A 25,933-nucleotide genomic window follows, 5' to 3' on the forward strand; every position below is an offset into this window, starting at 1 on the left:
TTAAAAAAAAAAAGACACAAACTTCTAATTTCTTAACCTGCTAAAATCTTATTTAGTAAGATATTGAGTTGATACATTTTTTTTTTATAATGAAAGACCGGAGAAAAATTATTTTTATTCACATAGACACATACACATAAATTTAAATAAATATATATACTAGCTTATTTATTTTAATAATAAATACATATATATTCTAGTGTAAAACTAAATATATATTGTAATAATTGTTTTATTTTTATCTAAGATAAGTACATACATACTAACATACATATATTAACTTGATTTGTATGTAAATAAAAATGGAAAGAAATGATTATTGGAGTTAAAAAAATAAGTTTTTTTTTTCCATTTTAATAAAATTTTAAATAATTTATTATTAAAAAAATAACCGATTTAAAATAATTTTAAACGATTATTGAATTGATTTTACTAAGATCAAATTGAATCTAAAATATAAAATCCACATTTACTGCGAATTGAATAATATTTGATAAAAAGAAAATACGAATTGAATCGAATAAACAGCTCTAATTGCATTTTCAGATTCCCGCTTATTAGAAAAAAAAAAAAAAATACACCGCTTATGATAAGGTTTGCAATATTTTTGAGTTGAGTTTTGGCCAATAGGCAAGCTCCATGCTTCATCATTTTCTTTTTCTTTTATATAAAAATGAAAATAAAGTTGTGTGAAAAGGGTACTTTAATGTGATGATGAAAAAAGAAAGCTAATCCCACAAAGTCAACTAACTCTTATCTGACTGGAATCCTCAGTTTCACTTCTCTTAATACTTCCACCCCAAGTCTGTATTTCATTCGAGTTGAAGCAAACTTCCATTACTTACCTGTCCAGCCACGAAATCCAGTTTGGTAACATTACTCTTTACAAGCTATAGATGAATCTCATATTTCAACAAGAGGAGAAGAAAATCTTCCCTTTTAGATTTTACCAAGTCTGCTTTGATGGATGAAGCATAGAGATTAAAATTTGAACATGCAAAACTTTGTCTAAGAAGAATCATACAAGGGCAGTCCCACTATGATCCAAAATAGACAAATAATACTAATAGAATAGAACTCATTAAAGATTCAGTGAGTAGCTAAAAGGGCTGCATTTCACTCAATATATGCACACTTAATTTGATTAAGGGAGTTTCTCTAACGATATAATAGGTACATTTGTTATTTGCCTATTTCCTACTAGGGTGATACATGTCTAAACCACCATATGAGGAACTCTATAATCTGAGGATCAATTGCCAACTGACCGACAGGGTTCAAAAGCACTGGCTGTAGACTATGAACAATACCCGACGGCACAAAAGTGATCATTATGTACTTTGCAAGAAAATCTAGACGCGACCAACTGGAGAAAGTGGTGGATATATGTAACTTGGAACCTCTGCTTCAATTACGCTGCCAGCACTTGTTCCAGCATTTTCCACTAATATGGGTTCCCCGCATGTTTTTTCTTCACTCGAGTTACTTGGATCTAAACGCTCACATAGTTTCCTACTCTCTAAGGCTGCTACACAAATGGAGAACGCTTGTAAAATTGATAGTGAAGAATTGAACTCAACTGAATAGGCCCCTTCTTTGAATGGAGACAAACTGAAAAACAGCTGGTTTTCTTGCCCTCGTTCCTGTAGACAGATGAAAACCAAAAGTAACATCAGGAGGAAAATTTTTATATGCATATACGTTTTATACACTAAGGGCTCCAGTAGAAAATTTAACCATTCTAAAGATTTCAAGTGAAAAACTAGTACCTGCGGGAAAAGCTCTAATCTTTCTGTGACAGGGCAACCTTTAGATACACTTAATTTCTTATGCACTTTATTCTGGTTTGCAAGGATCCTAAGTTTGCAACCCATATCCCAACCCCCACAGTCACATGATCCACCTGAACTCCAACGTTCAACTAACGACGACGGTCCTCCTTTACTTGGTAGACTGTGAATAGCGCTTGGAAGTATGACTGTTGTGCTGACAAAGTCTTGACTACTGAAGAAAGAATGACAATGAACATCATCCAAAGAATTAGAATGAGATCTATGCTCCAACAAAGACTCCAAATCAGACTGAGATGCATACCCAGGCCCTTCTTTCACGGAGATTGGATTATTGGCCTTTTTGGCAATTTTGACAACTATAGCTGCAAGTTCATTATTTGGCTGGAAGTCTGAGCTCTGATTATCTGACTGTTTCAAATCCACAGAGAACAATACAAACTCCCTTATCTTGAATTTATTCTGTGTACTCAAATTGGAAAACCTAGAGTCAGAAACCTTCATTTGGGCCACAACATTAGAGGTGTAATCATGACTTTTGCCTTTACTACCTTGACCAATCCAACTTCCATTTTTTTTCTTCATGTCTTGAATGGTGAGGAATGTATAGATGAAGCTGCATCCATCATTTTTTGTCGCATTTAACTTCTTTACTGTGGCTGCAAGGATGTTGCTCTCCTTATCAACTGCAAATGTGAAAAGAGGCAGACCATTCTTAACTGCAACACGCAAAAGAGCATGAACTGTTGGTCCAGGCTTCTTGCCCTGAGCTAATTCATTGACATTAACTGTCTTACAACCAGCCATGTCCAACTTTACTTTCCCTGGCCGCAAAGCCATCGAAACATGCCGCCCATCAGCTGATTTGCAAGGCCTGTCTGTTGGTACCGAACCCCTCTTTAATGGTTCCACAGATTGATGGCAGTTTTCTGCCTTTGGCTTCAGCAGAGGGTCAAGAAACCGCCTCAGAGGACTTGACTTCCGGCTAGTTGCATTACACTTTCCACTGGTTGAATCATTATCAGCAGATGACAGAGAATTTCGGGTCACAGATTTTGTAGAAACATTTGTTGAGCCCTGGTCACTTGCATTTAAATCGTCTTTCAAACTGGAACTTTTACTCATCTTACCTGTAATGGTAAAACGATAAAATGGTGAAGTGCTCCGAACTTTTTCGGCCCTTACTTTGTTTGAGCTCTTTTCTGATGCTTTGGCATGCTCAACTGAAGTTGAACATGTGGGTACTACAACTGATCTTTTGGCTGTCAAATTACTGCTTCTGGGCGGATTCAATCCCACTTTAGGTGACACTAATGTGGAGTAAGATGAGCCAGATGAACAGCTCATTTTCACTGCACCTGAATCTGAAGTACTCAAATATTCTACCTGAGACTCTTTAATGCCATTTCCCGAAGGAAGTGGGCCCAATTGTGGAATATCAGAATTTACCTCTGCCAGGGATGCCTTCTTACATCCTTCTAATTTTGGTCCAGCAAAAACTGTGGAATTAGAATTTGGCGGTTCTCCAGAGTGACTGTTTTCTGGGAGACTTTTAGGCAGAATGAGAACAATTGTTTTACATCCTTTAGGGGTATTTTCAAAATTCTTTGAATTTGGTTTTTGAATCTTCTCATTGTTTAAACACTCAACACCTTGAGTCTTTCTTGTCTGTGATTCCATGTCAGAGTTGTTATCATTGTTCACATTTCTGCTTACTGGATCTATCTCCCTCTTTAGCTTTAACTCACCCTTTTTGCTTTGCTCCAGCTTGGTATCTAGATGCTTTTTGCAGAGAGCTGGAGTTGGGACAATGAATTTTTCACTTATCGTCACGGTACCACTGTGTGCAGTCTCCACAGGTTCAAATGTTCCAACACTTGCTCCGCGGGATTTAACTTGGGATGGCCCTTCCATCGGATGAGCTTGTAGGGAAGGCCGGCTAGTTCTTTGGCGAGAAGGAGAGCAACTGTGACCCCTAGTAGAATAGGTAGGAGATCCATCTGTAGAAAAAGAGGAGGATGTGTTACTACTGGATGGCGAATATCTGCTATTTCTGTATGGCATCTGTTTATGGCCGTTTTGCCATCTTTCTAGAAGACCCCAGTCAAGAACCCCCACATTTAAAGCTTTCTCCTGTACAGTTTTTCCTCTTTGCAGATAACTTGGCAATTTCGACATGTATTTAACAAGCTCGTCGTCATCAATATTTTTCCCATCTATCTGCTTCTTTTGAGGGTCTCTTACATTCTTTGTAATTTCGTGATGGAGATCAGCATATGAGCAACTAGACTTTTCTAAGTTTAACTTGTCTTCTAGCTTCATAGTTTGGCTCTTCCTAGGAAGGACATTCCCTGAAGTTCCTAAGGATTGTTCCTTTCCCGAACTCCTTCTGGGTTTTGAAAGCTGCTCCAGGGCTTTCATGGACTCCACATACTCCATATGTATCTGCAGTATACTGGTATCTGGTGTCTGCTTGCCAAAGAATGTTGGACTATTTTTCTCAACTGCACGTTATTACAAAGACATTTTAAAAAATATATATATTCAGGGGAAAGTGAAGAAATAAGGGGGATTAAATCTCTACAAAGAGTTGAAATTATATATATAAATATAAAAAGTTGCCAGAATAACCAGTCTGGTTCTTTAAGCAGCCAAAGATAAAATTAACATTTATCCATATAATAACTCATAAAATGCAAAATTCTCATTTTAAGAAGTATGATGACCCAAATTTTTTAATTTTCTTTTCCTAAATTCATCATAGCAAGTACCATAATGCCAACGGATATACTTGTATTTTTATTTGCTAGCAAAAAGGATTTCTCAGACAACAACAACAGGTGACCTAGAATGAGTCCCAGGTACTTCGGAGCATCTAGCAAACATTTAAGGGATAGAGAAATAAAAGTTGAAAAAATAACTCAGCATCTTAAGGCTAAGTTTTTCACCAAAGAATCCCATCATTATAATTTTTCTCACTAACCAAGGGAAAAAGGAAAACGATAACTGGTATTGCCCCGTTCCTTAAGGAGGAATTAACAATAGAAGAAGTCAAGGGTCAGTGTTTAAACTTTAAAGATACACAATAGTACACAAATGGACAAATTTAGCAGAAAGGGTTGTTCCATGCTTTACAAAATTTACATTTCACCTTCCTAAGTTCGTAACCAATAAGCAATAAGCAAGTTAATCAACAGCAGTAAACTACCTCACGAGAAAAACCAAAGAAACTACAACAAATTTAAATTTGCACAAATCCAAATCAGAAACTTAACACAAAAAGACAATTGAGTGGTATATGGACAAAAGACTAATACCAGAAGAGGCTTACAGAAAGCAATCGTCTAGTGGTCCATGAAAGGCCATTTTCAAAACGCAAGATAAGGTAAAACGACCCATCCTAAGCAGTACTATCCTCTCTGTTGCCGAAGCTAACGGAAGAAACAAAGATTGCCAGCTTTCCAAAACCAGAGCGCATTCGTTTTTCAAAATTTCAAAACTGTAATGCCGTTTGGTATTGGGAGAAAAATTACAGTAAAAAGAAAATAACAAAAGTAAAGCCCCTGAAAGAAGCACTTCCTAAGCACCCAAACAGCGTCTCTCCATCGAAAGTATGAAGAAGATGAGATTCCTCTCCTCTCGTAGCCTTCTGTAACTCCAATTTTAGTTTAAATACACAATTTCAGAAAAATAAAGAAGCAACCAACAATGCAAAAACAAAATCCAAAACTAGAATAAGAGAATCACGTAAAACTCGTGTTAACAGAACTTTCATGCCAACCAAACACGAAAGACTAAAAGAAAAGAAAAAAAACACAAAGGAAAAGCACCACATACCAGAGTCAACTCTGAAAATGCAGATGATTAGCCATCAACGGAAAACCATAGCGACCTCGAAGACAAAGCATCTAGTGTCGGTGGAGCTGTAATAAAGCTCGAGTAAAAAAGAAAGAAAAAAAATGAACAGTAGAGAGATCAAGCAAAGCAGAGAGCAATAACTATCTCCGTAATCCCAATGCCTCGGTCTCTTTCTTCCCCAAACTCCGAAGCCTGTAACAAAATTTCACTCAAAGATTCACAAGAGCAATTGAGAGAGAGAGAGAGAGAGAGAGAGAGATTGCGTTAATTTCTCTTTTTCTGGGTAGAGTTCATTGAGTGAGTCATTGATTTTGTTTTGTGCAGTACGTACAGTCAGGGAGAGAGAAAGAGCAATCGTTTTCATCGGACGGCTAAAAAGTGAGGCCGAATAATCATGTGGTCACATCGTAAAGGGTTGGACAGTATCTCTTTTTCTTTTTTATTATTTTCTACGTGATCGTTGGGGGCCATCTCTTTTATATCACCAATAGTAACTCTACAGTCTACATACAATATTTGTATTTATCATTTTGACAAATTCTATATAATCCACCCCAAATATATGAATAAATATACTGTGTTGTGTACACTCTATACCTTAAATTGGAATAAAATATGTTGCTTCTAATTCATTTGTTGTATTCTACTATGTATATACTAAAAAAAATGACAAACAGAATTTTTTTTATAAAGTATTCCATTATTGAGCTTCATATAATATAATAATAATACTTTTTTCCTTGATAATAACCACAATAATAATTTTAAAAAAAAAAATTACTACCTACTTTTTGAGTAATATTGTTATTTTTTGAACAAGTTGTCAATTACAGGAAAAATATTATAGTGTTAAGTGAGTAATGTTATTAGTAGAATTTACCAATGAAATTTAACCACATTAACATGTGACATTTTTTCTCCAACAAAAGCAGTCATTAATTCTTACTTGTCTTTTGCTTTGAGGGCTTTATGCAAGAATCTGAATTTCAAACAAAAGAAGGAAAACAAACACACCAAACAAGGAGACATATAAATCAGTGTATATATTTTATATGACCTCCCACCATGTAATTGACAGTTTAGTATGTTATAGCTTCATTTGGTCCTATTCCAAAAACGACTACTAATTTGTCTTCAATTGCCTTGATCAATAAGAGAAAAAGACATATGTGTAGTATTAAAATTATGAGAGGAAAAGAATGCAACTAATAAATTAAATAAATAAAAATAATATATTTTAGTGTTTTCTTCTTAGATGAACACTGAAATAAAGAATGATGATAAAGAAAAAGGGACAATGAATATACTGAGTAATAAAATATACTATGGATGCAGAGCGTGGCTAAGATAAAAAAGTAAGTACTTTCTAGCTCAAAAAAGAATGGTAAAGATAGACTAAAGATGAAAAAAAAAGCATTATATATTTGGGGTTAATGGGGCATATTACAAAACGAAAAGGGTTTGCCCTGTATGGCTATGGGCCTACACATCATTACTAGGTTGTGTTGGATCAATGGAGCCTATGGGTATTTATGAAAGAGCAGCCGATGCAACCAATCGCATATGATTTTTTTAGGAATAATTTTATAAAGAAATTTGTTAAAAGGTACTCTAGCTTCCCTATTATATTGATGTTGGTGTAATTAAGTGTGATACTATTATTAGTGTAAATAAGTATGGGATCTCATATAACTTAAAAAAAATAATTTTTAGAAAATATCGTTAACTAATTGTGAGATGCCATCTATAGAAAGTGTTGGGCATCATTGGTGTCCAATAATAATGTTCTTATATAAAATACTATTTTTTGTAAAAAAAAATTATAGTTTTACACTGAAAGACTTTTTTTTACATTTTTACGGTACTCTATAAAAACAATATGAAAACTACAAAAAAAAATACATAAAAGTAACAGGAGAATAACATCTAAGTAAACAACAACAAAAAATAACAACAAATTAACAAGAGTAGATCATAAAAATATATCAAAAGACCGTATTTTCTGTAAATAAAATCATAATAATCGTAAAAATGATTAAAATTCTGTATAACTGTATTTTTGTAATTTTTTTTTTGTTTTTGTGTATTTGTGAAATAATCCATTTTTTTTTATCCCAAATGTTAAATTAATTTACATCAGAAAAGCTTATCATGGGTTAATGAATGGTAACCGCAATCAAGGCTACTTGAAGGTGTGCCGAAGACGGGGACAATATTGACCCTCATTTTGGGGATATTGACTCGGGAGTAGGTTCGATTGAGGAACTCAAGGAAATTTCCTTCACTACGACGAACTCGACCAAGGTTGTCAAGATTGGTACGAACCTAACAAAGGCCTTAAGTGCATTTCTTGTGGCTTGCCTCAAGAAAAATTAAGACATTTTCACTTGGTCGCATGAGAACATGATTGGGATCAACCCCAAAGTTATCTGTCATGTCCTCAACATCGATAAAAAAAATTCAAGCTTGTACAACAGAAATGTAGACTCCTTGACAAAGAGTGCTCCAAGGCTCTCAAGGAAGAAGTCGAGAGATAATGGGAAAACAATTTCATTAAGGAAGCTTTTTACTCGGTGTGGGTATCCAACCTTATTTTGGTGCCCAAACCAAATGGAAAGTGGATTCCCCAAAGATTATTTTCTGCTTCCCCAAATCAATCAACTGGTGGACGCTATAGCAGGCAGTGAACTCCTCACATTCATGAACGCTTATTCTGACTGTAACCAAATCAACATGTAACACCCTACTAGTTTAGGTGCACTACCGTGCTTTTCTTTAATTACTATGATGACCTTTACTAATCAAAGTGTTTATTATAAAATCGTGTTTAATTGAAACTTTATAATAATAAAATATTTTCATAAATAAACATAAAAAATGTAAACTTTTTACTGAACCCGGGATCCCAAAATCTATTCTTTAAATTTAAACATAACAAAAGTGTTGGTAGCTACTAATGAAACTAAGCTCGTGTTGTCCCGAAGATCTAAACACTCCAAGTCTAATCATCCAAATATGCACAATCTTCATTGAGCCCCAATACTCACAATTATTTAGCCCTAGCCTTTACCTGCACATGAAACATATATCTATTAGTCAACAGACTCAGTAAGAAAAGTATAAAACATAAACATATAACCGACATGTAACTAGGCATCCATACACCTACTAACAAGTCTAAACTAGGTTAGGAATGTGTTGGTTTTTATGTTGGGCTTTGTGCCCTAAATAAAACTCTATTTCAATGTTAATCTTTTCTATTGAATTATCAATAAAGAAACAGATTTATTTTCATTACTTATTTAGTGTGTTATTTGGTTCATGTGATCATTTATTTATTTATTTGATTTATAAATTCATCCAAATCCTTATCACATTAATATTCTTGTTTATTGTGTTATCAACACAGTAGAAAGTAATCAAGATTGTGTGATTAAATGTATTCCTATGATTTATCAGTACACAGGGTTTAACTGATAGGATAATCTACAATGTAGTTTACTTGCACCTTGCATAAGTGTTATGTCCTTTCCAGAGTATTGGTTAAAGTAAGCTTGGGTTGGATGTATGGAGTATGCATCAGAAGGGACTGATATTAAACTTGAATCAGATATGATAAACTTACCGTAATATTTATTCAATTCAATATCACCTAGTTGATCTTAGATCAAATAATCTCAATCCTGAGATGGTTAGGTTCTAGTTGAGTTGCATTATTTGTGTTCTTAAATCTGTTCATTAAAGTCGACCAAATAAAACTTCTCATGACATATAGGTTAAGGACATGGTAGTTCAATTGAGTGGGAGCGCTAATCATTAGATACAAAATCTATAGCTTTTATCCGGATATAGAAGTCAAACGATGATTTCCTTCGAGCTTGGCTTAACATAGATAAATGGTTGAGTACTCATTTTAGGGATTATATTAGTTCACTGGAATATCATTTATAGGTAGCTAAGTGTTTTAAAGATAAAATACATTAAAGGGTGTAAAGGTAAATTAGTCCTTTACTCAATGTAGATCATCTATAGAGGATCATGGATTATTAGGATAATAACAAATGGATAATCTCATAGCGTATCTATATCGCGGAACATATTGAGCGTTCTATATAATTGAGAGTGCAATTCCAAATTTATAGTGGTGCAAGGAGAAATTAATAAGTTAGAGAATTTACCATACTAGTTGAGATAAATTACTTGTATGACTCAGTTAATTGATTTTAATTAATCAATTATAATTTTAAAATTAGATTATGCCTAGTTTATGAATTTTCACTAAGTTATGGCTTGATTGTGAAGAAATAAAATTTTAGGGTTTATTTGTTAATTAAGAGACTTTATGGAGTCTAATTAATAAATAATATAAATGATAATTTTATTTGATAATTAATTTTAATTATTAAATAAATAGTATTGGTATTTATAGGATTGAAATTGTAAAAAGTAGTATTTGTGAAAAATAGATAAATGATCGAGAAAAATGGCCAAAATTTAACTAGTGGTGGGCCCACATGTGGCCGGCCATAGGGTCCTATTTTTTCTATTATTTTATCATTTTTTATTCCAAATAATTCAATCCTAACCCTAAGTGAATTAATATAAAAGAAAAAAAAAACTCTCATTATCCAACTAATGCTTCTAAACGTAGTTTTCATTCTCTCAGACAACTAGTGTTTTGAGACTTCTTCTTCTTCTTTTCTCTCTACTATTTTGAAATTTTTAGTGTTCTTCACCATCAAAATACGAGCCTTAGTGATTGAGTGCATGCCCACCCATAGCAAGTTAGTCCTCAATCATAGTGTATAAGACTGTGAAGAATTCAAACAACTGAAGGAGTATCGGGCTCAAATCTTGATTATACTCTGCTATAGAAAGGATACAAGGGTTAGAGATCTGAGCGGAATGAGTCATTTAATTCCGCTGCAACCAATGTAAGGTTTCTCATACCTTTTATGTGTTTATTTTATATCGTTGTAGAAGTTCATATTTAGGATGTTAAAAACATACTTGTTAGTAAATCTAGGTCCTGGTAAAATAAATTCCAACATTTTATGGTACTAAATCAGGTACGCAGCAGAAGAGTTTCGTATTATCTGATTAACATCATACCATATCCCAATAGATCTCCAGATGTGTGTACATTAAATCAAAACAAAAAAAATAATAATAAGTTTAGAGTATACCTCTTGAAGCCTATTAGGTATCCTCAAAACTTCTCGTATGTTGTATCCCTTAATCCAGTTGATGAGAAATTTACAATTGGACTCACACTAGTGTCTTCCAAATCGATCCACCACACACAAGAAATAGTGTGGACTATTAGGATAAAGTGTGTAACCTTTGTTCTTGTTGAGTTCTTAACACATGAGCAAGAATAACTAAGAGAAAAATTATTTCTTTCTTTTTCTCTCCCTATTTCAAAAATAGCAACAAAAAAGTGAAGTTAATTTCTCAAATTAGACTCCTATTTATAGTAGTTAAATCTTTTTAATTAAATTATTATTTAATTATTTAAATTAATAAATATCTATAATTGAATTCAATTACTGATATTTATGAAGGAATCCCTCAACCACTTGATTGAATATTTCAACAACTTTCAAATATATAACTACTTTTCAAATTAGATATTTACCTAATTGAATTAATAAAATAATTAATTAATCTAAAAAGGCAAATCCCATAGGGATAGGAACAAGCATAGGCGCCTACCATTGTCTTTAGGGCATGGTTGGTGTCTTTTGTCCTGATAAATCTTGTCTCGATAAATTTTGTCTTAACAATTTTTTGTCTTTTCCCTATCTTATTAATTTGAATAAATTATTTATTCATTACAAAAATAAATAATTATTATTTTTCAAGGGCAAATACTATTTTGGACCCTGTGTTTTGCAAAAGTTACCGATTGGACCCTCTGTTTTGTTAAATGATAAAATGGACCTTGTATGGTAAAATAGGACTCCGAGTTTAATTTTTGACAACTTTTTTTTTAATATAACCAACTTGAAGATAATTCCTAACACGAACAGATACAGAAAAGTAAAACAGTTTTGTCATAACACTTTTAGATCAGATTATTATTAAATTTTATTTTGACAAAAAATCAGTTCAGGGTCCTATTTGTACTATTTTGGAAAATACAGGGTCTATTCTATCATTTAACAAAATAGAAGGTCTAATTGGTAACTTTTGCAAAACACAGGATTCAGAATAGTATTTACCTTTTTTTCAATTCAAAATAGATTTTTCTGAACATCTTTATACAACTCTTTATTCTTACCCTTGACAGTGTTTTAAGGTGGCGATTTGGGAATTATGGACCTATAATTCTAAGCTTCAATAAACTAATTATTTATTAAGTCTCATCAACTAAATAATCTATTGTTTATTAATTTCATGATTACTCCACTATAATTATAAAATTGCACTCTTAGTGATTATAGAATTATATTTATTAAGTTTAACTGTAGTATCCATTAATATAATCAATTCCAATGATTGACCCTCCATGTGTTTGTTCATAATTTGTTTTGGTCAAAATACTATTTTATCCTTTTAATTACTTTTTTATCCTTTACTACCATTAATTCACTAGTGGAAATATAATTCAAGATCCCATTTGAATTTGTGCATAACATCCAGTTCCAGAATTAACACTTAAAGGGAACCAACATTCGATCTGTTAGGAAAGTCAGGATTCTATAATTGTACATCATGTTTCCAGCCATCCATATAATTAGATTCCTAAAATAAAAGTTGTAAGAATTATATTCTCTGAGAAACTTCAACGAGTGAATCAAAGAAACTAATAACATGAACAAGAGTTCATGATAACTCAAGATTTAGGTCGATCTACTATTGATCATCGTTATGATATGAATTAGGTCTTTATGATAAATGACATGTTAATAAAGATAACTTTATTCATATCGGTCTTTTTCATATATAATCTCTATAATATACAATACTTTCACTTTGATGTCATACTACATCCGTAATCCAAGTCGAGATTGCTTGCACCGAAGAATGGACATTAGTGAACCATACTAGCAACTATTGATTTAAGATTCTATAACTTTCATATGTTGCTAACTATTTTATTCATAACTAAGTGGTCTTAGTTCTCTATACAGCTACAAGCCACGACCTCATATATGAATAAGGAATTTTATGATATTTAATATAAATCATTCAATAATAATATTAACAATTTAATATTCATACACATATCAAATGTTTAACTCTTTATTTAATAATCAGAAATATCTTTATAGGCTTTTCAAAGAATAAACCCTAACAGAATGTTCTTGACAACATTATGTATTGATGCACTCTAGTCATACTGATGTGATAACATCAAGCCATACTTATTAAATTGCCCAACATATATCTATCGGTATCTAGTGCAACTCTATGTACACCAATACCGCTCTTACTGATATGTTATCTAATAGGCAATCATAAAAATATGTACACTAAACATGTATGCATGTATAATCATTATACTAATCTTACATCATTTCCATAATTAAGTGTGCCGATCAACTGTGTGGAAAACTTCTCGACAATCAGGGGCCATACGTCACATTTACATAAAACTGGTAAGCGACTCACTAAATCACTCTCGGGGACTTAAACTTAAAACTAAAAGTTTTTTTATCGATAAATAGCGTGGTAATACCTAAATATCAAGAAAACACAAAACTTGAGGCACCTGAAAACCACCCCAACCGGTGGACTGGATCCCAAAACAGGTTTTCTTATATATATTGATCTTTCTTTAAATTTTTATTTGTTTATTAGAAAATATGAAAAAATTAAGGAGAGAAGAGAAAAATATCTTTAAAATATTTTTAGAGTGTCGTATCACTGCTTCATACTTTAGCTTTATATATATACTAGACAATCTAGTCAATCTTTGCGCGACTAATTTAATTTTTTTAGTATTATAATAAATAGTTACTTAATAATATAATAAAAAAATTATTAATAATCCTGTAAAAGAAACATAAAAATCTGTATTATTTGCTACAACACTATAAATATATATATTATGCAATAATAATATGTTAAAAACTTAAAAGAAAAACATAATAAATAATAATGAAAAGACTTTCTATAAATTATATTGTATGAGATCATAATATTAGAAAACAAAAAGAAAAATAAATTAATAATTATATTACCTTCTATAAATCACATTGTTTTAAAGAAAGAATACGTGTGACTGAGTAAAGAATGACTAATATGAAGCAATCGATTAATCTATATGTATATATACTATTTAAGGGTACAAATAAATAAATAGTGGAGGAGAAAATAGATAAGAAAGAGGTTTCAATGGTTACATTTTTATTATAATCATAATGATTATATTTTTTTAAGTCATTGGATTACTATTAAATGATTGTGATTGATTTAGAAATTAAATAAAAATAAATAATAAATACTTTATAACCTGAAAGTAACCTGATAATTTTTTTATTATAAAACTTTAATTAAGATTAATTATATTTTAAAATTAAATTACTTATAGTTATTAATTAATATTTTTACAATTTATTACTATATATAGATTGTTTAGCAATTTTTTTTTTTTTCACTTAAACTATTTAAAATTTTATAGCAAAACTTTTTATAATTTAAAATTATACACATATAATTTCATAATTTAAATTTTATTATACTTGTAATCTTAATTTAAAATTATTACACTTAATTATTTAATTTTTTAAAAGTAAAAATTAAAATAAGTTGAAGGATTTTCTAAGAAAAAAAAATGGCTACATTCGTTGAAGAATTAAATATTTAAAGTAGCTCGCGACTTCTTTCCTTTTTTAGAATCTACAAAAGCGCCTATAGTGTGCATCAGACGATGTGTCGTCATCAGGTACATAACAAGTAACAACTCTATTTTGGAGTTATTCTGTAACTTATTGCTTGTTCTAATTGGTCGTGTGATCTTTTTATTTGTGTTCATAAACATCCAATAAAATATTTTGTGATAGCCATGGAGTTGGTAGATAATTTTCAAATATTCAAAAGAGTATTTGAACTCTATAAAAAAGTAAGTGGTCACTTTCTTTTTAGACTGTTCTCATAGTATTGTAAAGGGAATAGTTTGTTGTTAGGCAAACTCCTTTGAGACTTATGTGAGTCTTGAGTTGTCTGGCGAAATTCTTTGAGAATTGAAGCCTTTACGCATATAATTGTAAAAAGTCAACCACATCTTCACAAAAATTTTACCCCAGAATATGTCAGTTTGTAGTAATTTAAAAAAATAACTAACAAACTTTTCTGCCAAGGTGCAAATCTTTAATCAAATCAAGTACACTATATTGAGAAAATCTCTTTATAATAAGATTATGTATTTCAATATATATTTGAGTTAATCTTAAAGTTAACATAAAGCATGAAGAAAATAATGTAAGAGTGATAGTTCAACTACATTGTGTTTAGAAGAGATTTTGTTTAGACATATGATGTGAGAAAGAAAAATACTCAATAATCTTTAAATAAATAAATAAATTCAAAGTAATATCAATTCAAACTTTTGTAAATTATGGTCAAGTGAAAACTTGACAAATCTTTCAAACTGTAAAAGATTTAGTAAGAATAACATCTAGCTAGGAAGATAAGACTAAATTACCGAATAAATTAACCATTAATGATAAACTAGGCAATGAATGTATGTAATTAATTTAGGGAAATTTGATCTTTCATGCTAAAAAATAACACATGGTGTTATTTTAAACAAAAAAATTACACATTTGGTAAATATGCTCATTTTTCAATTGGGTTCCAAAAATACCCCTAGCTTTTCAGTTTCCCTCCTCCTCTCTATCAACGTTCTCTCTCTCTTCCTTCCCTTTCCATTCAAACCCAAAACCCCGAACCCACCCACCCCTCCATTCGAACCAGACCATCGACGCCAACCTCCGACGACTCCGACTACCCAACGAACCCACCCCTCCGACGACCCAACGAACCCACCCCCCAAACGACGGACGACCCAACGAACCCACCCCTCGGAACGAACGACGACCCAACGAACTCACGAACGAACAACGACCCTCTCGACACAACGAACACCGACCCTCTCGACCAAATCGATCCCAGCGACCAACTACACCCACTCGAATCCCACGAACCCAATCGCATTAAAGAGGTATTTTTTTCAAATTTTTATTTTAATTTATCTTTAAAGTGTGACCTAATTTGTGGATGAATATGTGGTTAATTTTGAGTTAGTATGTGTTTTTGTGATAAATTGTGCAAGAAAAATGTAGGAAAAATATGGGTTTCGTGCTGATTGATCTGTTCATGTGTTTTTGTGTTTTTGCGACTTTGTGCGATTTATGTGCGATCTTGTGCGATTAAGTTGTAGACTTTCTGTGTTGGGTATGTTAAGCGATATTATGCGATGTTGTGCGATTTTGAGCGATTTATAGAATGTGGTCAAGGTTTTGAATTTTTAGCGACATTATGCGATTTATTTGCGACTTATTGTGCGATTTTACTGACATCAGAAATTTCCAAGTGTTACCCACACGACCCACACGAGACCCACTCCGAGGAGAAATCGTCCCAAGCACAATCCACGAACCAGGTATGGGCTAAACTTAACTTTTTTTTTTGCAATTTATCATATACATTGTGCATCTGTGATATAACTGAAATGTATTTGTTTAAATTTATCAATTTTAGAGTTTGGGGAAGAAACTGAGTTTAGGGAGATAGATTTTGGGGTTTTTTTTTATTTTGTGCGATTTCTGTGCGATTATGTGCGATTTCAAAGCGACATGTAGGAAGAACTTTTATCAATTCTGGAAAAAATTAAAAAATAGCGACGTTTCACGATTAAGTTAGCGACATATAGCGACATTAATGTAACTTTTATTTATTCAGTGAAAAGTCGATATTTAGCGACGTTTAACGATTACATTTGCGACTCAAAGCGAAGTGTAGCCTTGCAATATTTGCATAGAGATCCAGGCTTCACCTGTTTACCATTTAAATAACCTAACTTGCAGCGACGGCAGCCTTCGGGGAACCCTGGTGGTGGAGCCGGCCATACACCTGTTTTGTTAAATTTTTTTTCAAGTTTTAGAAACCTCCACTCGTTCATAAGCCGTTCATTTTCAAAACGTTTCATGTCGTCAAGCACTTTTTGCATTTGAGGCGTAATTTCCCCACAATCAGGCTCCTGCTTGATCTCTTCAGGAGTAAGAATCGGATATTTGCCCTTGTTCCTTCTAGTAGACATTGCTAAGAGAATTATCTTAAGAGGAAAAAAATTAAGAAAATATGTGTAACTTATGAGATAGACAATTGGCTTTTATAGAGAAAACTAGTAGTTGGGAAGGTGGGATAATAAATGTAAAAATTGAATTACACAATTGTACACATGTTTGTCATGCAAAAAGCAATCTGGGCAATTTTCGCGACATGTCGCGATTTATGTGCGACATGTTAGCGACATAATCAAGTAGTTGGTTAGGCGGGATAATAAATGTCACATTAATTACCATTTAATGTGGAAACGTCTTTTGTGCGATTTTTGTCGATTTCTTGTGCGACTTTGTGCGATTTTATAGCTATTGTGTTTGCAATTTTTATATTTGTGCGATTTTTAGCGATTCCTTGTGCGATGGTGTGCGATTTATATTCAAATATGTTGCCAACCAGGATTATTTCTGGTGTGCGATTAATGTGCGATTTATGTGCGAGTTTGTGCGATGTTGTATGTCATTCATTGGCTGTTATGCGATTTCTATGCGATTTCTATGCGATTAATAATCTTCCTGTTTGTATTTGCAGATGGCTCCAGAACTCATTCTCCCCTTGGCTGAGCATTTTCCTGGGCGTATCACTTACCGAGGAAATGGGTACTTTGCTTCTATTAAAGCAAAGTTTGAAGCCTTTAACCTGACCGAGAGGGTGAAGGAAACTCCTTTTGGAGTTTTTTGGAATGCGAATGAACTGAAATTCTCCGGGGTGATTGTGCATCAACTACTGTTGAGGAAAATGAAAGTGAGTGAGGTAAAGAATGATGAAGTGTGGTTTTACGTGGGTAAAACCGAGGCCAGATTTGGAAGATCTGAGTTTGGATTGATTACGGGACTGAAGATGAGCGGTGGCCCCTCGACTGAAGAATTGAATACACTATGTGAGTCTGATCGGATATTGCGGGACTACCTCAATAATGCCAAACGGGTCACTTTCAAAACCCTTTGGCTAGCTTTTGAGGCGTGCGATGTGGCCGACGACGTGTACAAGCTGGGGCTGTGTGCATTTGTTGAAGGAGTGCTTCTATCTAGGGCTGAGGGTGTTTATATATGGTCGGATATGCTGAAGTTAGTAGAAAACGAGGAGAAGTTCTTCGAATATCCGTGGGGCCTTCTTTCATATCAGAAGTTGTTGTCATCCACAGCCAAAAGTATGACTGACCTGAGGAAGAACTACCTTGATAAATCTACTAAGGATAAGAAGAAAGGGAAGAAGGAGAAAAAAATTACTCAACCAGAGGCGAAGTACAATGTCTACGGATATGCACCGGCGCTACAATACTGGGCCTTTGAGGTGATGCAGGATTTGGGGAAGAAGTACGGGCAGTGCAGAGGGACTAGATTCCCTCGAATGTTGAATTGGAGCACCCCCAACACAGTTACGAAACATGATGTCAAGCAACCTGATGTCGCTACCCTATTCGAGAAAAGGGTATGCCAATCTGACTTTCTTTGTTGTTTTGGTATTTCTTTTGCTAAATTGTGCTTTACAACGATTTTATGCGATTATAATGCGATTTTTGTGCGATTTAAACATGTTTTTCATTTGCCTCTGTTTCATTTAGCGAGTTTATGCGATGTCAATGCGATTTTTGTGCGAGTTAGACCTATTTCATTTGCAACTGTTTTATTTTGCGAGTTTATGCGATTTTCGTGCGATTATTGTGCGATTTCACTATGCTGAATAGGATTCTGCTATTTTCTGCGATGTTATGCGACTTTGTTGCGATTTTTGGGCGAGTTTAATATGCTTTTTGTGTTTTAAACAAACCTGGTCTTTTCTGCGATTTTATGCGACGTGTGTGCGATTTTTGTGCGATAATTAATATATATTTTTTTCCAGATGGTTGTTCTTCAAATTCTGTATCCTAGGAATTGGGAGGTGGACTATTGGAAGAGCAATTGTGAGGGTGAGGTCCCCACGGTGGAAATGGGGTTGGATGAGGTCGAAGAAACGCAAGTCGGGGCGCAAGATTCGACCGCATTCCAGACCCAAGCCGAACGGGTGGCGGATTATGTGAAAAAGTCCAAAATTATTCCACCATCCCCACCCAAAGAAGCACCAGACGCCTCCACATCTGCCACCGTGCCCCCAACGCCTGCCACTGTGCCCCCAAGCTCTGCTCCAGCCAATGACTCCAACTACCTCTTGTTGGCTAAGAGGTTGGAGAAGGTAGAAGCGCAACAAGTTGCGATTCTGACTGCGCGGGCGAGATGAAGGCTGACTTCAAGAGAAGTCAGAAAGAGATGAAGAATCTTATCATGGATCAAATTGCGACCGTGATAAGTTTGTTACAGAAGCAGCCTTCGGAGCCGACACAACCATCAGGGCCGGCACAGCAATCAGACCCCACACCATCAGACACGGCAGAGCCATTACAGACGGTACATCCATCACCGCCGACATATGATGATGATGATGATGTCTACCCAGAAGATTGGCAACCTGACGCATGTGACGTTCCTTCTACTCCTGCAAACGCCATTGTCATTTCGGCAGGTGATGCGAGATCTCAGGATGTGGAAGAGTTGCAGGGGCCACCAGATGGAGTGGAGTTCTGTAGGCTTAGGCGAAAGCGCAAGCCGGTTTTCTTGAATGACTACACTGCTGGGAAGAAGAAACAACGACATGGGCCCGTGGTAGTAGACACCCTGAAACCGGCGGACGCCCGGCTGTTAAAATTTTTCCAGAAGTGGATCACTTATGCTAGGGACAATGGCCGTCCTAGGGATGTTCACACTGGCGAAGCCACTAGATCGTGGTTCGTGAAGTTGATGGTGCTGAACGAATGGCTCGAAGATGATGTAAGTTATTTCTTAACAGAATTAATTTATTGTGTTTTTTATTGTTTGTGCGACTTATATGCGACTTACATGCGATTTATATGCGATTTATACTCACTCTATGTATAATCTGGTTTATGCGACTTTTATGCGATTTATGTGCGATGTGCTTGCGATTATAAACTGATTTATGATGGTTCGCGATTACTGTGCGATTATTGTGCGATTGTTGTGCGATTTTTTGAAACAATTTTGGTAATTTGCTGTGCGATTTCCTGCGATTTGTTGTGGGACTTTTATGCGACTTCTTTCTAACTGTTTTCATTTGGAACACAGCAAATTGATGCCATGGCGCACTTGTTGAGAAGAAGACGGACCCTGTACCCAGAAGTCTACACCCGAAAAGGTGTAGTTTTGGACACATCTGCTCCACAGTTCTTTTCCATGTTTTGGAATATGTGTGAGGGTGACAGGAGCAAGATGAAATGGGATGAGAGCGTCATGAGTTACGTGCAGGGGATACCGCACAGATACTTGCCATGTTGGGAGAAGCAGGAGTACATATACTTTGTGTTGCACCTTCCCAAAGAGCGCCACTGGGTGGCAGTTGAGGTGGATATCGAGAACTGGGAGATCATTGTATATGATTCTGATATCGGTGCCACCGTTGAGGCAGCCATGGAGTCATATTTGAAGCCTTACAGCGAGCTCTTTGCAAATCTAATTCGAGATAGCGGTTATTTCCAATACAATAATTATGTACATCCGGTGGAGTTGGGCGATCTCAGTCAGCTCCTACCCCTCCATTATAGACGAGCTACCTCGGAGGTTGTACCACAAACGAACAGCAGGTGAATCTCTTTTTCTTTTGTATATTTTGAGTAATTTATTTAATTTTGCACTCCATTATGAATTACTTAACTTAATTGTTGCTAATATTTAGTTTTTTTTTTTAGTGGCAATTGTGGAATGTATGCCATGGAGCACATTGAGCACTTGATGCTGGATCGGTCGTTGGAGCATGTGCATGATGATAACATGCTCACCTTTAGACATAGGTGGTGTGTGGACCTATTTTACCAGAACTTAACGTGGTAGTTTTTTGTAGGTTTTTGCAATGTTAATCTTGTACACATAAACTCCCCTTTTGTAATTGTATTATAATCTCACCAAATTTATATATAACAAGTAAATTTAAAGCTATTTAAATTGTTGCTTGTATCAATTTATTTCTTTTTTAAATTTTTCATAAATCCTGTGAGAAGATGACTTCTTGATAAATTATTTCACTAGGAATCGCATTAAAATCGCACATTCATCGCGCATAATATCGCCAAAATACACAAACTAACAAATCTAGATTAGTTCACATCGCAGAAAAATCGCACCATAATCGCACAATGTCGCCAAAAATACAGAACCAAAGCAAACTCAAAAACAGGATCCTGTCAGTTAACATCGCACAAAAATCGCACCATAATCGCAAAAATATCGCCAGACACTACAGAAACGAGCAACCAAAAAACAAGATCCTGTCAAGATCCTGTCAGTTAACATCGCACAAAAATCGCACAATAATCGCAGGATATCGCCAAAAAATACAAAACAAACTACAAACTAGCTCCTGTCAGTTACAAATCGCACAGTAATCGCATAATGTCGCCTAAAATGGGTAAACAAACCAAAAAATTATTAATCTAGGAGAAAAAAGCACAATATCCAACAACCAGCAATACAACACATATTCATTTAAAAATTGGAGAAATGGTTCAAACTCGAGCTTTGCATGTAGCTCTGTTGTGCCCTGAACCGTGACATAGCGAACAATGACGAGGTTCCACTACCACCTGACCACTAGAAGGTCGACGCTTCGTCGGTCTTCTACCTGCATTGCTCTTCCTAGGCCGACCTACTGGTTTTCTCCACTGGTACCCCGATTCTTATGTTCTTGATATGTTCCGGTAGTACCCACTCATCCTCCTCGCCAACAATATTAATTGTGGCATCGTAGGTTTTCTTCCACGTTTCTTTAGTGTAATATGGAGAGCAAAGTGTGTACACGCTCACATTCTGACTAACTGTTGCGGCACATGCATGTGGACAAGGGATTTTCAGCATTTGGAAAAGTCCGCAAGTGCATGTTCTCTCCACTAAGTTCACATCACCACCTCTCTCACCTTGAGGACTCGTACCAACGTTGAACAATTGGGCACCATTACGAAGGACACTCCTGAACATACCATCTTTGTGTTGATCCTTTAAATCATTTTCAAAAGTAGTAGCCAAAGGAGTAGCGCACTTACTAGCCTTTTCGAGACGAGAAGCAAACCAATTTTGAAGTGTGAACCTGATGAAGTCAACCAAAATAGTTACTGGATATTTTCTGAATTCTTCTGTCACCTTGTTGAAGCTTTCGGCAGCGTTGCTTGTCATTATGTTGTACCGATCGCCTGGACAATAAGGACGAGCCCACTTTTCAAACCCTATTTGCTCGACGTATGTAGCAATGGCAGGGTCCATCTGTTTCAGCACCTCAAAATGCCTATCACATTCCGTCTTGTTCCATGCGTAAGCTGCAAGCCATATTTGCTTGTTGCATACATCAGTCTTAAACTTGTGATTGACATTCATAGTAATATGCTTGAAGCATGCACAGTGGCATGCTTCTGGGAAAACAACATCAACAGCATGTTCAATGCTTTGATGCCTATCCGATATGAACATAAGATTTTCAACCGGACCAATGGCTTCCTTCAACTTTCGCAAGAAATACTTCCAAGAGTCATGATTCTCACTGTCAACAATTGCAAAGGCTACCGGAAACAATTGGTTGTTTGCATCGTACGCAACAGCAACTAACAGTGTTCCTCCATACTTCGTCTTCAAGAATGTTCCGTCGATACTAATCACAGGACGACAATACTTAAATCCCTTCCTACAAGCATCGAGTGACCAGAAACAGTACTTGAACCGGTTATCCTCGCTGACAATGTCAGTAATAGTGCCTGGATTATTCTGTTCCAGCATGTAGAAGTAACCATATAATTTCGTATAAGATTCTGCTGGAGTACCCCTCTTGTACATAACTGCCTTCTCTCTACATCTCCAAGCTTTCTCGTAACTCATCTTGATGCCATATTCATCAAACATATCCCTCTGTATGTCTTTTGCCTTGTAGTTAGATCCATCTGATGTGTACTTGTTCTTAATAATGTGACCAATGACCCACGGTGCTGCTTGCCGGTGATCAGAATGTCTAGAATCCAAGTTACATGTGTGTTCGTTGTGAAACACAGTAACCTCAAACATGTCACAAAGTGCCTTCTTCTTCCCCCTTAATCTCCATTTACAATTTTCATCCTTACAAGTAACGTAAAACACATCAGTGCCAGACTTACTTACCATCCACTCAAAATTATTTTTCAGTGCATACCTACCAACTACATTCTTCAATTCTTCCTTGTTTTTGTACAACTTGCCAAGATATATCTCCCCTGAAGGCGTACCACTAAGAGATGTTGTATACACATTATTTTCCTCTATGTCTTCCCTTGTCCACACAAGAGGTTTGAATTTAGTAGAAACTTCAAATTCAGATACAGGAGCACTATCAGAAGGACCTGGCCGACTGCTACTAGTTCCTGGTGTTTGGCGATTCTCACTACGGGGGGGTCTTCTTTGTCGCTCTACTTGGTTGCTTGGAGTTAGTTCCATCCTCAGGGGAGGTACATCAGCAGCCACATCATCATCCACACCCAAATCAACCACAGGATCATTGTTGTAAAAGGGAGCATCGAACTCATCTGAATGATGAAACTCGATACCCACTCTCTCATCATCTACATTAGTGCCAACTTGCTCGTCCAAACCAACCCCCAGATCAGTTTCTGGGACAAAGGTCCCAACAACACTTCTAGGGGTTACATTTCGGGGAGTCTGCTCCAAATTCACATTCTTCTTCACCTTAGTCACAAATAGTGGCAACAAGTTGTCCACACTCATTTTTGCCTTCATGCTCAAGAACACTCGTAGTTGACTATCTTTCACTAAAACCTCAGGTGGAAACTTAGTGCCTTTCATGTACATGTAAAGAACTTCTAACTTCAATTCAAACACCAAGGGGTCCACCTCCAACTCCTCATGCAAAACTTCATGCAACTTTTTCAGTGTACAGTCAATGTCCAATATCAATGTCTTACTTTTTGAGGAATCAAATACCCAGTTGAAACCCTCCAAAGTCCAAACGCCATCATACAGTACAGGCACAAATACAGATGAATCTGTCCCAAAGAAAAACAAACAAACTTACATTTAAAAATACCATACTATATCGCACACACTATCGCACAATATCGCACAACATCGCCTTAAGCTAGCATAAAATAAACCAGTTATGATGTCGCACAATAATCGCACAACAAAGGAAAGAAATCGCATAAAGTCGCACAATATCTGGAAATCAACAAAATCGCATAACGACGCAATATAAATCGCACACAAATCGCCAAACATTAATATCGCATATACAATCGTACAATAATCGTACAAAGTCGCCAAAATTAATCATGTCATCCCTAACCTCAGATTTCTCATGGCATCGCACAACACATCGCATGATGTCGCATAAAATCGCCAAAACCAAAAAAAACCCAGAAAAACACAGACTGTTAGCCACAAACTCTACCTCCATTTCAAGGACACAAAAGTCACATATTACAACTAACAACGTTCAGATCCATACAATACAACAAAAAACAACACTATTTACTAAGAAAAATACTTACCCATTGCTTTGTTGAGTGTGGTGGACTTTGAGGGTGAGAATCTTCAAGGTGGCAGTCGGCCAAGACGTGGAGGTGGCAGGCGGCGGCAGTCGGCGGCAACGGAGAGAGCAATGAGAAAGAGAGACAAAGTGAAAGAGAGAGAGTGCGAGAAGAGAGAGAGTGAGAGAAGAAAGAGAGAGAGATCAAACGAGAGGGAAAGAGAGAGAAAGGAGGGGCTGATTTTTTTGGGTTTGAGGAGAGGGCATTTTGGGGTTACCATTAAAAGATTGGCATAGTTACCAAATTCTTAGGATGATGGTATAATTTAACACCATTACACATTTTTAAGCATAAAATGTCAAATTTCCCTTAATTTAAAAGGAGAAAAAAAATGAGATGTTAGAAAATTAAAATGATATCAATATATAAATAGACTAAATAGATGTTACGTGTTAAGTCACGTATGTTAATTTTATTTTAGTTTTTTTTAATATCATAATTTTAAAATTAATAATATTCAATGTAGTGATAATTATTGAAATTTGAAAGCATAATAGTGATTTAAATAAAAACAAAAATTACTATTATACTTTGTAATAGTAATTAAAAAAAATTATTATTCGTCCTAAATTATTTGAAAATAATTTTTAATAAAAAAATAAACAATATGAACAAATTTATTATTAATTGCAACACTTTAGGTAGATTAATTATATTTAGGTTTAACTAACTACATGGATGCTGACCCTTACGTGGCAACATCTAATAATTTGTTATTTTTTTTTATTTAAAAAAAGTCACCCAATAATTTCTCATAAACTAAAAATTCTGTTATATAGCCACATTTTATATAGAATAGATATACAAATTTTGTTATCAATTGACAAGCTTGAGGCCTCATACTTAGTTCATCTAATTGTAACAAAATAATTAAATATTATTTAAAAATTTATTATAAGAAGAGAATTTTAATTTGTGTAAAAAGAAGTTTAATTTTTGTAAAAAAATAAAATTTTATTGTAAATATTATAATTAAATGGCTTGATTGTTACAATAATTATAGTATGGATTTGAATATAAATAAAAAAAAATTATTTATAAATATTAATTGCTAAAAGAGGTCTTAAATATTTAATTAATTATTTAAAGAAAATAGTTAATTATAATTAATTAATTTTTTTTAAAAAAAGAATGGTTATTTATTGATTACCTGCTATTGTAGGTCAAAGAAAAATATAATCACGATGGTTACAATAAAAATATAACCATTAATTGAATAGTCACCTAAGATATTATACTGGAGCAAAATTAGAGAATGATTCATCTATGATGTTTTTATTTAGACACACTAACAAATATTTTGAACAAAGAATTGGTTGCATGAATGAATGAGCGAGTAATTGAGAGGGAGAGAAAGGGATAGGTTATGTTTTTAGGTTTAGAATTT

At 34.7% G+C, this 25,933-nt stretch overlaps 4 protein-coding genes across 12 annotated transcripts; 2 read left to right on the forward strand and 2 right to left on the reverse strand.

The window, feature by feature from the left end:
- Positions 1-987: 987 nt before the first annotated feature.
- Positions 988-6,101, reverse strand: LOC115718760 (uncharacterized). 9 transcript variants are annotated; one of them, XM_061110693.1, is made up of 5 exons: positions 5,628-6,101; positions 5,122-5,439; positions 2,095-4,294; positions 1,770-2,004; positions 988-1,643 (listed from the first exon to the last, which is right to left on the reverse strand). In XM_061110693.1, the coding sequence occupies exons 3-5, from the start codon at positions 4,227-4,229 to the stop codon at positions 1,353-1,355; spliced, it is 2,661 nt and encodes an 886-aa protein (XP_060966676.1). In that variant the 5' UTR covers positions 4,230-4,294; positions 5,122-5,439; positions 5,628-6,101; the 3' UTR covers positions 988-1,352. The 9 variants fall into 9 exon arrangements, with proteins under 9 accessions (XP_060966676.1, XP_060966677.1, XP_030503448.2 ...); XM_061110694.1 differs by having other exon boundaries at positions 5,108-5,439; XM_030647588.2 differs by lacking the exon at positions 5,122-5,439 and having other exon boundaries at positions 5,628-6,100.
- A 9,535-nt stretch (positions 6,102-15,636) lies between these two features.
- On the forward strand, positions 15,637-19,157 carry LOC133034414 (uncharacterized). Its single transcript, XM_061109495.1, has 2 exons — positions 15,637-18,371; positions 18,783-19,157. The coding sequence occupies exons 1-2, from the start codon at positions 17,472-17,474 to the stop codon at positions 19,155-19,157; spliced, it is 1,275 nt and encodes a 424-aa protein (XP_060965478.1). The 5' UTR covers positions 15,637-17,471.
- LOC133034415 (uncharacterized) lies at positions 19,154-20,926 on the forward strand. The gene is made up of 3 exons (XM_061109497.1): positions 19,154-19,744; positions 20,060-20,574; positions 20,680-20,926. Exons 1-3 carry the CDS (start codon positions 19,154-19,156, stop codon positions 20,819-20,821), a joined length of 1,248 nt encoding a protein of 415 aa, XP_060965480.1. The 3' UTR covers positions 20,822-20,926.
- Positions 20,927-21,062: 136 nt separating this feature from the next.
- On the reverse strand, positions 21,063-24,849 carry LOC133035047 (uncharacterized). The gene is made up of 2 exons (XM_061110695.1): positions 24,508-24,849; positions 21,063-24,003 (listed from the first exon to the last, which is right to left on the reverse strand). The coding sequence occupies exons 1-2, from the start codon at positions 24,509-24,511 to the stop codon at positions 21,623-21,625; spliced, it is 2,385 nt and encodes a 794-aa protein (XP_060966678.1). The 5' UTR covers positions 24,512-24,849; the 3' UTR covers positions 21,063-21,622.
- Positions 24,850-25,933: the final 1,084 nt, after the last annotated feature.

Source organism: Cannabis sativa, chromosome 2 (genome assembly GCF_029168945.1).
Source record: "Cannabis sativa cultivar Pink pepper isolate KNU-18-1 chromosome 2, ASM2916894v1, whole genome shotgun sequence".
Taxonomy (NCBI): Eukaryota; Viridiplantae; Streptophyta; class Magnoliopsida; order Rosales; family Cannabaceae; genus Cannabis; species Cannabis sativa.

Coding starts and splice junctions, on each gene's coding strand:
- LOC133034414 (XM_061109495.1), top strand. CDS start 17,472: ATGGCTCCAGAACTCATTCTCCCCTTGGCTGAGCATTTTCCTGGGCGT. Junction 18,372..18,782: donor CTACCCTATTCGAGAAAAGG/GTATGCCAATCT, acceptor ATTTTTTTCCAG/ATGGTTGTTCTTCAAATTCT.
- LOC115718760 (XM_030647584.2), bottom strand. CDS start 4,229: ATGGAGTATGTGGAGTCCATGAAAGCCCTGGAGCAGCTTTCAAAACCC. Junction 1,644..1,769: donor GATTAGAGCTTTTCCCGCAG/GTACTAGTTTTT, acceptor ATCTGTCTACAG/GAACGAGGGCAAGAAAACCA.
- LOC133034415 (XM_061109497.1), top strand. CDS start 19,154: ATGAAGGCTGACTTCAAGAGAAGTCAGAAAGAGATGAAGAATCTTATC. Junction 19,745..20,059: donor ACGAATGGCTCGAAGATGAT/GTAAGTTATTTC, acceptor TTTGGAACACAG/CAAATTGATGCCATGGCGCA. Junction 20,575..20,679: donor GTACCACAAACGAACAGCAG/GTGAATCTCTTT, acceptor TTTTTTTTTTAG/TGGCAATTGTGGAATGTATG.